A 17,460-nucleotide genomic window follows, 5' to 3' on the forward strand; every position below is an offset into this window, starting at 1 on the left:
CTGGAGGAATACACACACTGGCTTAGACACACATACAGTGAGCCTGGAGGAATACACACACTGGCTTAGACACACATACAGTGAGCCTGGAGGAATACACACACTGGCTTAGACACACATACAGTGAGCCTGGAGGAATACACACACTGGCTTAGACACACATACAGTGAGCCTGGAGGAATACACACACTGGCTTAGACACACATACAGTGAGCCTGGAGGAATACACACACTGGCTTAGACACACATACAGTGAGCCTGGAGGAATACACACACTGGCTTAGACACACATACAGTGAGCCTGGAGGAATACACACACTGGCTTAGACACACATACAGTGAGCCTGGAGGAATACACACACTGGCTTAGACACACATACAGTGAGCCTGGAGGAATACACACACTGGCTTAGACACACATACAGTGAGCCTGGAGGAATACACACACTGGCTTAGACACACATACAGTGAGCCTGGAGGAATACACACACTGGCTTAGACACACATACAGTGAGCCTGGAGGAATACACACACTGGCTTAGACACACATACAGTGAGCCTGGAGGAATACACACACTGGCTTAGACACACATACAGTGAGCCTGGAGGAATACACACACTGGCTTAGACACACATACAGTGAGCCTGGAGGAATACACACACTGGCTTAGACACACATACAGTGAGCCTGGAGGAATACACACACTGGCTTAGACACACATACAGTGAGCCTGGAGGAATACACACACTGGCTTAGACACACATACAGTGAGCCTGGAGGAATACACACACTGGCTTAGACACACATACAGTGAGCCTGGAGGAATACACACACTGGCTTAGACACACATACAGTGAGCCTGGAGGAATACACACACTGGCTTAGACACACATACAGTGAGCCTGGAGGAATACACACACTGGCTTAGACACACATACAGTGAGCCTGGAGGAATACACACACTGGCTTAGACACACATACAGTGAGCCTGGAGGAATACACACACTGGCTTAGACACACATACAGTGAGCCTGGAGGAATACACACACTGGCTTAGACACACATACAGTGAGCCTGGAGGAATACACACACTGGCTTAGACACACATACAGTGAGCCTGGAGGAATACACACACTGGCTTAGACACACATACAGTGAGCCTGGAGGAATACACACACTGGCTTAGACACACATACAGTGAGCCTGGAGGAATACACACACTGGCTTAGACACACATACAGTGAGCCTGGAGGAATACACACACTGGCTTAGACACACATACAGTGAGCCTGGAGGAATACACACACTGGCTTAGACACACATACAGTGAGCCTGGAGGAATACACACACTGGCTTAGACACACATACAGTGAGCCTGGAGGAATACACACACTGGCTTAGACACACATACAGTGAGCCTGGAGGAATACACACACTGGCTTAGACACACATACAGTGAGCCTGGAGGAATACACACACTGGCTTAGACACACATACAGTGAGCCTGGAGGAATACACACACTGGCTTAGACACACATACAGTGAGCCTGGAGGAATACACACACTGGCTTAGACACACATACAGTGAGCCTGGAGGAATACACACACTGGCTTAGACACACATACAGTGAGCCTGGAGGAATACACACACTGGCTTAGACACACATACAGTGAGCCTGGAGGAATACACACACTGGCTTAGACACACATACAGTGAGCCTGGAGGAATACACACACTGGCTTAGACACACATACAGTGAGCCTGGAGGAATACACACACTGGCTTAGACACACATACAGTGAGCCTGGAGGAATACACACACTGGCTTAGACACACATACAGTGAGCCTGGAGGAATACACACACTGGCTTAGACACACATACAGTGAGCCTGGAGGAATACACACACTGGCTTAGACACACATACAGTGAGCCTGGAGGAATACACACACTGGCTTAGACACACATACAGTGAGCCTGGAGGAATACACACACTGGCTTAGACACACATACAGTGAGCCTGGAGGAATACACACACTGGCTTAGACACACATACAGTGAGCCTGGAGGAATACACACACTGGCTTAGACACACATACAGTGAGCCTGGAGGAATACACACACTGGCTTAGACACACATACAGTGAGCCTGGAGGAATACACACACTGGCTTAGACACACATACAGTGAGCCTGGAGGAATACACACACTGGCTTAGACACACATACAGTGAGCCTGGAGGAATACACACACTGGCTTAGACACACATACAGTGAGCCTGGAGGAATACACACACTGGCTTAGACACACATACAGTGAGCCTGGAGGAATACACACACTGGCTTAGACACACATACAGTGAGCCTGGAGGAATACACACACTGGCTTAGACACACATACAGTGAGCCTGGAGGAATACACACACTGGCTTAGACACACATACAGTGAGCCTGGAGGAATACACACACTGGCTTAGACACACATACAGTGAGCCTGGAGGAATACACACACTGGCTTAGACACACATACAGTGAGCCTGGAGGAATACACACACTGGCTTAGACACACATACAGTGAGCCTGGAGGAATACACACACTGGCTTAGACACACATACAGTGAGCCTGGAGGAATACACACACTGGCTTAGACACACATACAGTGAGCCTGGAGGAATACACACACTGGCTTAGACACACATACAGTGAGCCTGGAGGAATACACACACTGGCTTAGACACACATACAGTGAGCCTGGAGGAATACACACACTGGCTTAGACACACATACAGTGAGCCTGGAGGAATACACACACTGGCTTAGACACACATACAGTGAGCCTGGAGGAATACACACACTGGCTTAGACACACATACAGTGAGCCTGGAGGAATACACACACTGGCTTAGACACACATACAGTGAGCCTGGAGGAATACACACACTGGCTTAGACACACATACAGTGAGCCTGGAGGAATACACACACTGGCTTAGACACACATACAGTGAGCCTGGAGGAATACACACACTGGCTTAGACACACATACAGTGAGCCTGGAGGAATACACACACTGGCTTAGACACACATACAGTGAGCCTGGAGGAATACACACACTGGCTTAGACACACATACAGTGAGCCTGGAGGAATACACACACTGGCTTAGACACACATACAGTGAGCCTGGAGGAATACACACACTGGCTTAGACACACATACAGTGAGCCTGGAGGAATACACACACTGGCTTAGACACACATACAGTGAGCCTGGAGGAATACACACACTGGCTTAGACACACATACAGTGAGCCTGGAGGAATACACACACTGGCTTAGACACACATACAGTGAGCCTGGAGGAATACACACACTGGCTTAGACACACATACAGTGAGCCTGGAGGAATACACACACTGGCTTAGACACACATACAGTGAGCCTGGAGGAATACACACACTGGCTTAGACACACATACAGTGAGCCTGGAGGAATACACACACTGGCTTAGACACACATACAGTGAGCCTGGAGGAATACACACACTGGCTTAGACACACATACAGTGAGCCTGGAGGAATACACACACTGGCTTAGACACACATACAGTGAGCCTGGAGGAATACACACACTGGCTTAGACACACATACAGTGAGCCTGGAGGAATACACACACTGGCTTAGACACACATACAGTGAGCCTGGAGGAATACACACACTGGCTTAGACACACATACAGTGAGCCTGGAGGAATACACACACTGGCTTAGACACACATACAGTGAGCCTGGAGGAATACACACACTGGCTTAGACACACATACAGTGAGCCTGGAGGAATACACACACTGGCTTAGACACACATACAGTGAGCCTGGAGGAATACACACACTGGCTTAGACACACATACAGTGAGCCTGGAGGAATACACACACTGGCTTAGACACACATACAGTGAGCCTGGAGGAATACACACACTGGCTTAGACACACATACAGTGAGCCTGGAGGAATACACACACTGGCTTAGACACACATACAGTGAGCCTGGAGGAATACACACACTGGCTTAGACACACATACAGTGAGCCTGGAGGAATACACACACTGGCTTAGACACACATACAGTGAGCCTGGAGGAATACACACACTGGCTTAGACACACATACAGTGAGCCTGGAGGAATACACACACTGGCTTAGACACACATACAGTGAGCCTGGAGGAATACACACACTGGCTTAGACACACATACAGTGAGCCTGGAGGAATACACACACTGGCTTAGACACACATACAGTGAGCCTGGAGGAATACACACACTGGCTTAGACACACATACAGTGAGCCTGGAGGAATACACACACTGGCTTAGACACACATACAGTGAGCCTGGAGGAATACACACACTGGCTTAGACACACATACAGTGAGCCTGGAGGAATACACACACTGGCTTAGACACACATACAGTGAGCCTGGAGGAATACACACACTGGCTTAGACACACATACAGTGAGCCTGGAGGAATACACACACTGGCTTAGACACACATACAGTGAGCCTGGAGGAATACACACACTGGCTTAGACACACATACAGTGAGCCTGGAGGAATACACACACTGGCTTAGACACACATACAGTGAGCCTGGAGGAATACACACACTGGCTTAGACACACATACAGTGAGCCTGGAGGAATACACACACTGGCTTAGACACACATACAGTGAGCCTGGAGGAATACACACACTGGCTTAGACACACATACAGTGAGCCTGGAGGAATACACACACTGGCTTAGACACACATACAGTGAGCCTGGAGGAATACACACACTGGCTTAGACACACATACAGTGAGCCTGGAGGAATACACACACTGGCTTAGACACACATACAGTGAGCCTGGAGGAATACACACACTGGCTTAGACACACATACAGTGAGCCTGGAGGATTACACACACTGGCTTAGACACACATACAGTGAGCCTGGAGGAATACACACACTGGCTTAGACACACATACAGTGAGCCTGGAGGAATACACACACTGGCTTAGACACACATACAGTGAGCCTGGAGGAATACACACACTGGCTTAGACACACATACAGTGAGCCTGGAGGAATACACACACTGGCTTAGACACACATACAGTGAGCCTGGAGGAATACACACACTGGCTTAGACACACATACAGTGAGCCTGGAGGAATACACACACTGGCTTAGATGTACTAAATGTACTAAAAAGGCTGCAATTTCTAAATGGTTAACCCGATATGGATGAAAATACCCTCAAATTATACCTGACAGTCTGCACTTTAACCTCATAGTCATTGTATCATTTTTAAAGTGCTGGAGTACAGAGCCAAAACAACAACAAAACATTTCACTGTCCAAATACTTATGGAGCTCGTGAACGTGAACGCACAGGCAAACATAGGCTGAGACACATTAGGACTTTCCCTTACAAAAAATATCTTGGTCGACCGAGAGTCGTCTGTTCTTTCGACTAACCGATTTGACAAAAAAAATGTATGTATGTATGTGTATGTGTAAAAAATATTTGAATATGTTTGTGTAAAATCAACTATATGCAGGCTACTCTCTCTCGATCTGTCTATCTCTCCACTCTCTTTTCTCTACCTCTCTGTCTCTCTCGCTCGTTCTCTCCTACTTTGAGACACTCCACAGTGATGGTGAGTTAAGCCAATCAGAAATAGTATCAGATCCCCAAATGGGCACATTTATAGGCCTACATTTGCGTGCAGGCCAGGGTAGCCTGGGCCTACTTCTGTGTGTAATCAGGTGCGTGTCCTTACTCAACATTGACAGGAGCGCTCCAAACAAAAGACAATGAATAAATTGACAACTCGTAAATGGAATGAAATAAACCCAAACTTGTAGCCTAGGTTGTGCGCTCTGCAAACAACGTGTCCACTTCTACAAGGACATCGGTAAGACTGTAATAATAATATATTGAATGCATTAACAGAAAGGACCTTAACAAACAAACATTGTAGATGAGAAATGATGGTAATTATCGGTAAATGTACTACTGGTGATACTGGTGTGCCACCCCCGCAGCCTCCGCAATGGATTAGTCCACTCAGACAGGAGTGAATCAAACAGGTGTCTCGTGTGCCGTAATTGTTTTAATGTAGAATTTGCCACTGCTTGACTAAAAGAAATCTTGGGCGAAAAACAGCCTATCGACCAAAGAATCGACCAAATGGGGTCAGCCCTAGTGCGCATGCACAAACAGTCTCAGACACACACAGGCATGCATGTAAACACACACATGCACGCACACACACAACATCCAGACAGGGGTTTTTGATCAGATAACCGTATCAATTGGATTCTATACAGTTATCTCTCCTCTAATCCTGTATCTAACCTCAAATCTGAGGAAATATGGGTTAAATGCTCTCGCCATGACGGCAGTACAACATGTAATACGGATCTATACGTATTGTTATCTACACTTTTCCCTGTGAACATGCCAACATTTGGGTTTTCCATTCAGAAAAAATCATTTCCATATATTTCCCCGCCCTCAACCCACACATATACTCAAACATACACAGATGCACGGGCGTGCACAGGCACACACACACACACACACACACACACACACACACACACACACACACACACACACACACACACACACACACACACACACACACACACACACACACACACACACACACACACACACACACACACACACACTGTAAGATGAATGGGATGTGTTGACCTCCATGTGTTTCCCATTTGTAGTCAGTCACACATCAGCATGTTCCTAAGACGCGTTAGGTTAGATTCCTCTGACAGAGCTCCTGTAAATTACATACTCTCAGACAGATAGTGTGTTTGTGTGTGGCTGTCCGGGCATATGTGTGTGTGTGTGTGTGTGTGTGTGTGTGTGTGTGTGTGTGTGTGTGTGTGTCTGTGTGTGTGGCTGCCAGGTGGGGAAGCAGCACGATTATCCTTCAATTATTCACCATTAGTTCAGCATTCTGCCATTTTCTCTGCCTCTTTTTAAAGTGTCTCTTTTGGTTTATTTCTCACAGTATTGTCTGGCTTTCGCTCACTCTCTCTCTCTCTCTCTCTCTCTCTCTCTCTCTCTCTCTCTATATGTCACTCTTTCATTATCTTGTCTACCTTTGTCACTCTCATGCCTGTTTATATCTACTTTCTCTCTCTCTCCCCCTCTCTCTGTTTATCTCTCCACTCTCTTTTCTCTCTCTCACTCTTTCTCCCTCTCTCTCTTTCTCTTGCTGTATGTTTCTAACGGTCACTAACTTCACCTATTTTCCCCTCGTTTTGACGATATCTCGTCTCACACAAACTCTCATGCAGCTGTTCACGATGTATCACCAAGGAGACCTCTTAACCCCTAACAGAAAGTGCTTCACACACACACACACACACACACACACACACACACACACACACACACACACACACACACACACACACACACACACACACACACACACACACACACACACACACACACACACACACACACACACACACACACACACATTGGAAATGTGTTAAAGAATCATACTCCTTGTTCCCACGTACCCTGTGGCCTTTCCATGTAGGCCCCATAAGGACACAGTGAATTTGGGCATCAAATGAGAAAGCTGGAGAGAGAGAAAGGGAAGGAGGGAGAGGACGGAGTGGGTGGGTGGGGGTGGAAGGGAGAGAGGGAGAGGGAGAGGGAGAAAAAGAAGGATTCAAGTCTGTTTTTCTCCTTTAGTATACTGTCCAAACACATAAACGGTCATTCATAAACTTTATCATACAGTTAAACACACCATCTGCTTTATCTAGTAGACACTGACGACAAAATGAATCAACAAGTTATTTACCATAGGTTTTGTATTGTGAATAAAATATAACGTTTCATGAAAAATTTAAAAAGTGGTACTGTAAATTTATCATAGTAAATAACCTTTTCGATTCCATTCCATAGGATACAGTCAAATCTGAACAGAGTAATTCAGAAAATGCTATCTAGCGGTGTAGTGGACCAGAACTGTGCGGTCCCGAACCGATGCGGGCTCCCCTGTCCGTCTGTCACTTAGGAAATGATGTAACAGGAACCATGTGTCTGGGTGAACACAGCATAATGTGTCTCATATGGTAACAACCAGGAGAGGAGAGGAAAGAAGGAGAGTAAAGAAGGAGAGGAGAGGAGAGGAGGAGAGGAGAGGAAAGAAGGAGAGTAAAGAAGGAGAGGAGAGGAGAGGAAAGAAGGAGAAGAGAGGAAAGGAGAGGTTATTCTAGAAACTATATATAATATACAGAAACAAGTTACATAGTCATGATCAGTAAGAATCAACAGGGTTACAGTTGTCTGTCAATGAAGACTAGGTATACATGTAAAGTTGAAGACTCATAAAGACGTTGCGTGATTTTTGTATAAATGATTTTATTTTTTATGGATAGTCGGATGTACAGTATGTTACAGGACCCTAAGGTATTTTCTAACAGCCTTCAAAGAATGTCAGAAATTCAATGTGTCCTCACAAATACATTCCTGGAAAATCCATCTAATGTTTCCCGAGACTGAGTTGGAAGACGTTTTCTCTGATGTGAACTGACATCTTTTTTTTAGGCCCGGTGAGGATTAGTAACACGACTTTACTGCTGTAGTAAATTCACCAGTCAATCCCTGTTGTTCTTCCTCCATCTTGAACTCTCCTCTCGTCCTCTTTGACACAGTCAGCATCCCTAATCTGTACTGTGTGACTCTGTACATACCCCAACTCGTGATATGAGCGCTCAAATTGAACTTTCATGCATATGTCCTTTTGACATCAACGCATGAGCTATTCAAAAGTATGTTATGTGTGTAAAATAATGTTGCATGAGAAAAAGTATGTGTTACGTGTGCAAAAGATACAGTAAATGCTATTTGTACGTTTGTCTTCATGGAGTAAGCCATGTAAGGGCTGTACTTACAGTTGGAAGTTTACATACACTTAGGTTGGAGTATCACACAAAACTCGTTTTTCAACCACTCCACAATTTTCTTGTTAACAAGTTATAGTTTTGGCAAGTCGGTTAGGACATCTACTTTGTGCATGACACAAGTCATTTTTCCAACAATTGTTTACAGACAGATTATTTCACTTATAATTCACTGTATCACAATTGCAGTGGGTCAGAAGTTTACATACACTAAGTTGACTGTGCCTTTAAACAGCTTGGAAAATTCAAGAAAATTACGTCATGGCATCAGAAGCTTCTGACAGGCTAATTGACATCATTTGAGTGAATTGGAGGTGTACCTGTGGATGTATTTCAAGGCCTACCTTCAAACTCAGTGCCTCTTTGCTTGATATCATGGGAAAATCAAAATAAATCAGCCAAGACCTCAGAAAAAAATTGTAGACCTCCACAAGTCTGGTTCATCCTTAGACCTCCACAAGTCTGGTTCAACGCCTGAAGGTACCACGTTCATCAATAGTACGCAAGTATAAACACCATAGGACCACGCAGCCGTCATACCGCTCAGGAAGTAGACGTGTTCTGTCTCCTAGAGATGAATGTATTTTGGCGTGAAAAGTGCAAATCAATCCCAGAACAACAGCAAAGGACCATGTGAAGATGCTGGAGGAAACAGGTACAAAAGTATCTATATCCACAGTAAAACGAGTCTTATATCGACATAACCTGAAAGGCCGCTCAGCAAGGAAGAAGCCACTGCTCCAAAACCGCCACAAAAAAGCCAGACTACGGTTTGCAACTGCACATGGGGACAAAGATCATACTTTTTTGAGAAATGTCCTCTGGTCTGATGAAACAAAAAATAGAACTGTTTGGCCATATTGACCATTGTTATATTTGGAGGAAAAAGGGGGAGGCTTGCAAGCCGAAGAACACCATCCCAACCGTGAAGCACGGGGGTGGCAGCATCATGTTGTGGGGGTGCTTTGCTGCAGGAGGGACTGGTGCACTTCACAAAATAGATGGCATCAGGAGGATGGAAAATTATGTAGATATATTGAAGCAACATCTCAAGACATCAGTCAGGAAGTTAAGGCTTGGTTGCAAGTGGTCCTCCAAATGAACAATGACCCCAAGCATACTTCCAAAGTTGTGGCAAAATGGCTTAAGGACAACAAAGTCAAGGTATTGGAGTAGCCATCACAAAGCCCTGACCTCAATCCTATAGAAAATGTGTGGGCAGAATTGAAAAAGCGTGTGCGAGCCAGGAGGCCTACAATCCTGACTCAGTTACACCAGCTCTGTCAGGAGGAATGGGCCAAAATTCACCCAACTTATTGTGGAAAGCTTGTGGAAGGCTACCCGAAGCATTTGACCCAAGTTAAACATTTTAAAGAGAATGCTACCAAATACTAATTGAGTGTATGTAAACTTCTGACCCACTGGGAATGTGATGAAATAAATAAAATCTGAAATAAATAATTCTCTCTACTGTTATTCTGACATTTCACATTCTTAAAATAAAGTGGTGATCCTAACTGACCTAAGACAGGGAATTTTTACGAAGATTAAATGTCAGCAATTGTGACAAAATGTATTTGGCTAAGGTGTATGTAAACTTCCGACTTCAACTGTATCTATTCATTTGTTTGTGAACAAATGAGACTTGCGTAACCTGTATGAGAAAAAGTATTCTGTTAAATTTGATTCTACTCTATTCTTCATGTCTACCACATTCTACGATACTCTATTCCACTGTAACCCACCACAATACATTCAATTCTAACCTCTCTCCTCTCCTCTGTCTCTCCAGGTGATGGGGCTGTTGAACCCAGGAGGAGTGCCCCACCAGCCTAGCCACCAGAGTGACTTTGCCCTCTCTCCCCTGACCGGTGGGATGGAGCCCGGGGGTGGCATGGCGGCCAGCTGCCACGGCTCCCAGCGGGGCCTGGAGGGTCTGCCAGGCCTGACCAGCATGCCCACCCTGCCCAACTCCCAGTCCTACTGCCCGCCCACCTACAGTTCCCCAGCCTACGCTATGGACCACCACCCCTCATACCAGTACGGACAGTATGGACAGAGCAAGGTGGGTCATGGGAGTTTTATGTGCAATGATATTGTTGCCATGTGGTTGTTGGTAACGTTTTTTTTAAAGTATTTGTGTATTAGTTATTTATATCCCTTTTTTGTTTGAATGCATTGATTGTAAGTTATTCTGAAAAGAAATTCTGCTTTAAATGCCTGTATAAAAGACACATTAGATTATCATTAGAGGTATACTAACTACATTCATTTCTATATACCAGTATATAGTCTCCTATGATTAAAGACCATACTCAAGGTTTAGATTTTCAGAATCATAACCCATGTTAATTGCAAAGGCCAACATGATGAGTGAGCCTCTTGAATCACGCTCTCAAATCAGGCTGTGACATTACATGTATGTCAGAGGCACGGCTAGTAGTCCAGAGGGCACTTCGGTTTACATTACTATTACCTTCAAGCACTTACCCACGCCATACATCCACGTGGCCCGATGCAGAGGTATGTCAGTGGGGCCTCCCCCATAACCATCAGCCTGTGACCTTCCACGACCCGTGTGATGAGCTGGACCACCAAACCCTCCGCTCACTCACCTAGCCATGTAATGACCCCTGGGTAACAAAGATACCTCCCCAAATCAAATGAGCGGCTTCCCCAAAACATGTTTGACAGGCGGGGGGGGGGGGGGGGGGGTGTAGTAGAGTTAGTGGGGTGGGGGTGAGGTACACTGCCACATGTTGAGTAGTGTATACTGGCCCATCAGTGGCGGCATCTTGATGTCATTAATTTGGCGAGGTCCGGGCTCGGGACCTGTGTGCAGGCAGCTCGCAGGGATAGGGGGTTGGTAAGAGAGGGGTGGGTGGAAGGTGGGTTTGAGAGGGGGTCTTTTTAACGGGGAGCGAAATGGCCTCTGGCAGGCGGGGATTAGAACCATGTGTTTCTGTGCAGGTCAGATGCAGTCTGAGTTGTTGTTGATCACTGGAGCAGAGCCACAGCCAGGACCAACGCAGCAAGGGCAGGCTCACGCTAACTCTCCCCCAGTACAGTACAGCCCAGCCACAGCCAGGACCAACGCAGCAAGGGCAGGCTCACGCTAACTCTCCCCCAGTACAGTACAGCCCAGCCACAGCCAGGACCAACGCAGCAAGGGCAGGCTCACGCTAACTCTCCCCCAGTACAGTACAGCCCAGCCACAGGGAAAAGCCTCAGATCTACCTCACACTCCTTGCCTCTTTAACACCCTCAACCCCTCCCTTCTCTCCACCTCTCACTGCTCTCATCCCTCTCACCCACTATTTACCTCCTTACTCATCAGGCATGATGTTTCCCTGACACAGGAGGTAGAGAGTGACATGAAACCCAATGGAGAACAGTTCCAACCCTTTCCCTCTCTCTCTCCTTTCCTCTCAGGTGCCTTTCATTATCTGAAGCTCCACCATGGCCAGGAGTGGATGAGATCTCTGGTCAACCCGACAGTCAACTCTGGAGCACTCCCCCCTTCCTCTCTTCTTCCCCCTCTGCCTTCTCCCCACCCAGCCCCTGAGGAGAAGGGACAACCCAGAGAGATGGAGGGAGGGGGGTTGTTTTGGGGATTCGGGGATGTGAGGGAGGGGGGGTTGACTCAATGGAATAATCAGGACCAAAGGGGAAGCCCTCTCTAGTTACCTGGCACTCGCCTCGCTCGCGCTTCACTTCATGCTCCGAAAACCAAGCACGCCTCGCTCTCCATGCTTGACGAGAAAAATAAATGGAGAGGAGAAGAAGAGGATAAACAACAAAAAAAGGAGTGAATTAAACCCCAACAAAAAACTACATTCACTCATTCAACACTCTGCGTTTGATTTGTAATAAGTGGCAGAGAGTGGGAGAGGACTGGGTAAACAGTTTTCCTTCCATGGATGTGCTTTCAGGGTATATTGTGATGATGGGAGGAAAATAAGGTTTTAGGGCACAATCCTGAGGCATAATGATGATGTATGGACCTGCAATAGGCACACCGCTCACTCAGCCACAATGCTCTATGTAAGGCACTCACAATGTCTTAGGGAAATACTGCACGCTTAGACTTTGTATTACTTGATATGATTTGGGGAAATGAAATGTGTTCTATCAGGAGAAGCAAAACTGCCATCAATTTGATTTGTAAAAATGACTCTAAGCATATGTACTGTAGGTCTGGACAGTGAAGGTCTGGACAGTCTTTCACCCAACTAGGATGATAGAGAAATATACTGTAGTAGATGGAAGCTGCTGCAACCCAAAGAAGTGCAATCCATTCAAACCTCAGATGAAATGAATTGACACATCCCTGTATAACAATCTCCTCAATTAACTGACTACATCCTTTTTGTAATCCATATTGTTTTTAGCAAATAAAATGGTAGCTGGGTTGCACGGATCACTTTGAAGCAAAAATCATCCTATCACAAGATCTGTGCACGTACAGGTAGCTTGGACTTTTGCATAAATCTTGCATTGATTTCAATGGGAGATTTGAGTAGAAATCGGAGTAGGACCAGGGCCTGTATAAATCGAATCTGGGACCAGGGCCTGTATTCAGAAAGTATCTCAGAGATGGAGTACTGATCTAGGATCAGGTCCCTCCTGTCCATATAATCATATTAGTTATGATCAAAATGGCAAAACAGCATTCCTACTCTGATACACTTTGTGAATACAGGCCCAGGCTACCAGTCACAGTCCAATCAAGTGTAAATTGAACCTGAAAAAACATACCACTCTCATTCATTTAGTATTTATTCAGTCCACCTCTTCTCTGTTAGTATCCCTGATCATAGCATTCAGTTGTGTGGAAATCAAACATTTTTTTTTCTGCCTTGTTTCTTTTGTATACATATATCATTTTCATTTATGACTGCATAAAATGATTTGTGTTTTAATATGTCTTGTGTCAAATGCAGCACTATTTACTATTTATAATAAAATATATAAAAATGTGTACAGGCTGAAGTGTTTTAATTGATTTCAAACCAATGTGTGTCTGTCTTTACCATACCATCTATGGGCTTTACAATTTTGATTATGTACTGAAAAATGTTAGTACAGATATTAGCTAACTATGAGTTATGATAAGATATGAACTAGTTTTGAATTTGGGTAAATATCATTGATGAGATTACTGAGAACAGATTACTTGCCCATTCAGGACATCTACATTAGGTACATCTGATTTAGATACTCTGCAGCGTTCTTTAATCCTGGACCCGGGGTCCCAAAGTGCTTCACATTGTTGTTTTTGCCCTCGCACTACACACCTGATTCAAATCATCAAAGCTTGATGATGAGTTGATCATTTCAATCACCCCTTTAGGTCCACAAGACCAAGGTTAAGAAACACTGAGATACTGTAACTGTATTAAACAAAGGGAACTCAAGCCAACAGAGCAATGACTCAGACAAGACAAGATGGCAATGTCCCAAGTGACCATCCACTGCCTTTCTTTACCGAAATTCAGAATTTAGTTTTTCATTTCATTCACATTTCAAGTATTCATATTAAAACTACAGTTTTTCCTGCAATAAGATATGTTTTGTTTTCCAAGAACAATAAGTGGAACAATATGCCATCCACCCACCCCATTCCTGTATACACACACACACACACACACACACACACACACACACACACACACACACACACACACACACACACACACACACACACACACACACACACACACACACACACACACACACACACACACACACACACACACACACACACACACACACACACACACACAAAGTAAATTGAGCATAGAACATGTTTTTATTGTGGTCTAAGAACAAGCATTCTCCATGACTGATGACGGACAGTCGGTCGGGGCCTCTCATCCACTCATGTTCTCTCTCCCTGCAGCACAGTGGCTAACACCTAACACTTTAAAGGCACATTGACTCATTCATAAATATATTCCCTTTCATAAACACCGCTTTCGGACAAATTCCTCCTCCCCGGGGGACCCTTCACACCCGTAATGAGTAAAACAGAGCACCCTGTAAACGATCTAAACACAACACCACAGACACACTGGGACATTAGTCACTGCCACTGTCTCTCTAGGATTCAGACTGGGGTTCAGACTGCGTTCGCGTCCCAAATGGCACCCTATTCCCTAGATTGTGCACTACAAGGGGCTCTGGTCAAAAGTAGTGCACTATCTAGGACATAGGGCACCATTTGGGGCACACACGGGGTTCAGAGGGCAAAACGTCCCGATCCCAGCGCCCTGGCAGAAAGAAAAACACTCAGCCAGTTGTCTGACACTTCACAAGTTATGGATATCGGTGTTTTTATCACTCTCTCATTCTTCTCATCTTCTTTCGTTCTTTCTTTCTCTCTCTCTGAAGGGGGGATCCAGGGATCAGGTGTATGCAGCTGGCAGTGTCACTCATTTTATATGGTGTGTGTTTGTGTGTGTGTGCGTGTGTGTGTGTCCATGTATAAGTTCATACATCTTCCTGTGTGTGTGCATGTTTTCCTACATTGTGTGTTTATTTTCAATAGTGTGTATGTTTGCGTGTTAATGTTTACTTGTGTGTCCAAGCTCGGACGTTCACGTTGAGAGATCAAGGCGAGATACCATTTCACTGTTTTCTTAGTCCTTCTGCAAACTCTTTTTACAAGTGCTTAACTTGTTGAACACAATGGAAGTAGGAGCCAAAGGCCTCCTCTGAAGCAGAGTGTCACTCAAGCAGCCACACACTGGAGACAACTTAACCCCTGACCCCAACACTCTTTGAAATGTGTAGAGTACTTGACCGGAGCTGACAACAACGCCAGGCTCCTGCAGCCTCCCGGCCCTCCAATAGAAAGTGAAGGAAGGGGAGGAGGTATTTCAGAAGAGAGGGAGGGAGATAGAAAGGGAGGGAGGAGTGAAGAATAGTTGATTTTAGAGAAAGATAGAGAGGGAAGAGGGAGAAATAGAAAAATATGCTTTGATCAATGTTTTGACTAAAGCAAAGCTATGATTGAAGGCAAAAAGTTAAAAAGGATACATTGATCTGGAATGACTTTTCTGCGTGGTGTGTGTGTATGCTATTTTAGCCTAGTGACATTTATCAATATGACATTTCAACCATGTTTTTATCATAATTGATAAACTGAACTCTCTCTGATATTTTGCCCAGAGGAACTTTGCCCTGTAGCTGCCATGGCCTTTTACTGGTAAGGGTGGTACGTGGAATTCATCTCAGCAATGCCTCTTAATCCAGTGTCAGAGAGCTGCTAGGTTAGGAACAACATTCCTTTCCCAATGCAGCTCAGTGTCGTCACTTCACCCTCTATCTCTCCATTTACCCCTTCTCTTAGTTTCCCTCTGCACGTCTTTCTCCAAAGTCTTCCTCTCTCTAGGACTCTTTCTTTATCGTCTCTCATTCCATTATCGGATACTTTTGATACCATTTTTATTTTCACAATGTCCTCTCCCTACATCTCTATTTCTCTCTCTTCTTTCGCCATGAACCAAACCCTGCTTCTTGCACTACTCTCCCAATGCAGGAAGATCATCCTAGAAGAACTGGAATTCCAATGGTTGTAACCGTGTCCACCACAATCTCAACACCACCACCACCCCATCATCATCCCTCCCCATGCCCAAGCCCATCACAACCCCAACCCCGATGGCTGAGGACCCAAGGACGTCCTGCGACAATGCTTACTTCTATATCCGCTTCGTCATTGGTTTCTACTCCCTCCTGGCTATGCCCCTGTTCAAGAGCTTCGTCATTGGTTTCTACTCCTTCCTGGCTATGCCCCTGTTCAAGAGCTTCATCATTGGTTTCTACTCCTTCCTGGCTATGCCCCTGTTCAAGAGCTTCGTCATTGGTTTCTACTCCTTCCTGGCTATGCCCCTGTTCAAGAGCTTCGTCATTGGTTTCTACTCCTTCCTGGCTATGCCCCTGTTCAAGAGCTTCGTCATTGGTTTCTACTCCTTCCTGGCTATGCCCCTGTACAAGAGCTTTGTCATTGGTTTCTACTCCTTCCTGGCTATGCCCCTGTTCAAGAGCTTCGTCATTGGTTTCTACTCCTTCCTGGCTATGCCCCTGTTCAAGAGCTTCGTCATTGGTTTCTACTCCTTCCTGGCTATGCCCCTGTTCAACAGCTTTGTCAACAGTGCACAAAAGGAGGACCCTTACATGGAGTTCATGGGCGAAGGAGGAGGAGGGAAGGAGAAATTGAACACAGACGATTTGGACTTGAATTTGAACGACAAAGAGTAGATTTAACTTTGAAGAGTAGAGTAAAGGAGAGGAAACTCTGAGCCCTGGGGTTGGGTTGTCTGGCGGGCTGGCTGGCCGCGAGGCATTGCTGCAGGGAAATGTTTTGACAGTCGGAAAATCCAGGAAAACTTCAATATGGACCTTTCGCGGACCTGCTAGTGATTTTATGAAACCTTCAGCTACAATTTCTTTAATTTTGTT

The 17,460-nt window shown here is 45.4% G+C and overlaps 1 protein-coding gene across 5 annotated transcripts in view; it reads left to right on the plus strand.

Annotated features, from left to right (window-relative positions):
• Window positions 1-13,975, plus strand: part of LOC139550903 (paired box protein Pax-3-like) — a 48,399-nt gene extending 34,424 nt beyond the window's left edge. For all 5 annotated transcript variants that reach the window (XM_071362153.1, XM_071362154.1, XM_071362157.1 and 2 more), the window contains 2 exons: window positions 10,787-11,059; window positions 12,427-13,975. In XM_071362153.1, coding sequence (XP_071218254.1) covers window positions 10,787-11,059; window positions 12,427-12,444 — 291 coding nt within the window. In that variant the 3' untranslated portion in view covers window positions 12,445-13,975. The remainder of the gene's footprint in view (window positions 1-10,786; window positions 11,060-12,426) is intronic.
• Window positions 13,976-17,460: the final 3,485 nt, after the last annotated feature.

Source organism: Salvelinus alpinus, chromosome 23 (assembly GCF_045679555.1).
Source record: "Salvelinus alpinus chromosome 23, SLU_Salpinus.1, whole genome shotgun sequence".
Taxonomy (NCBI): domain Eukaryota; kingdom Metazoa; phylum Chordata; class Actinopteri; order Salmoniformes; family Salmonidae; genus Salvelinus; species Salvelinus alpinus.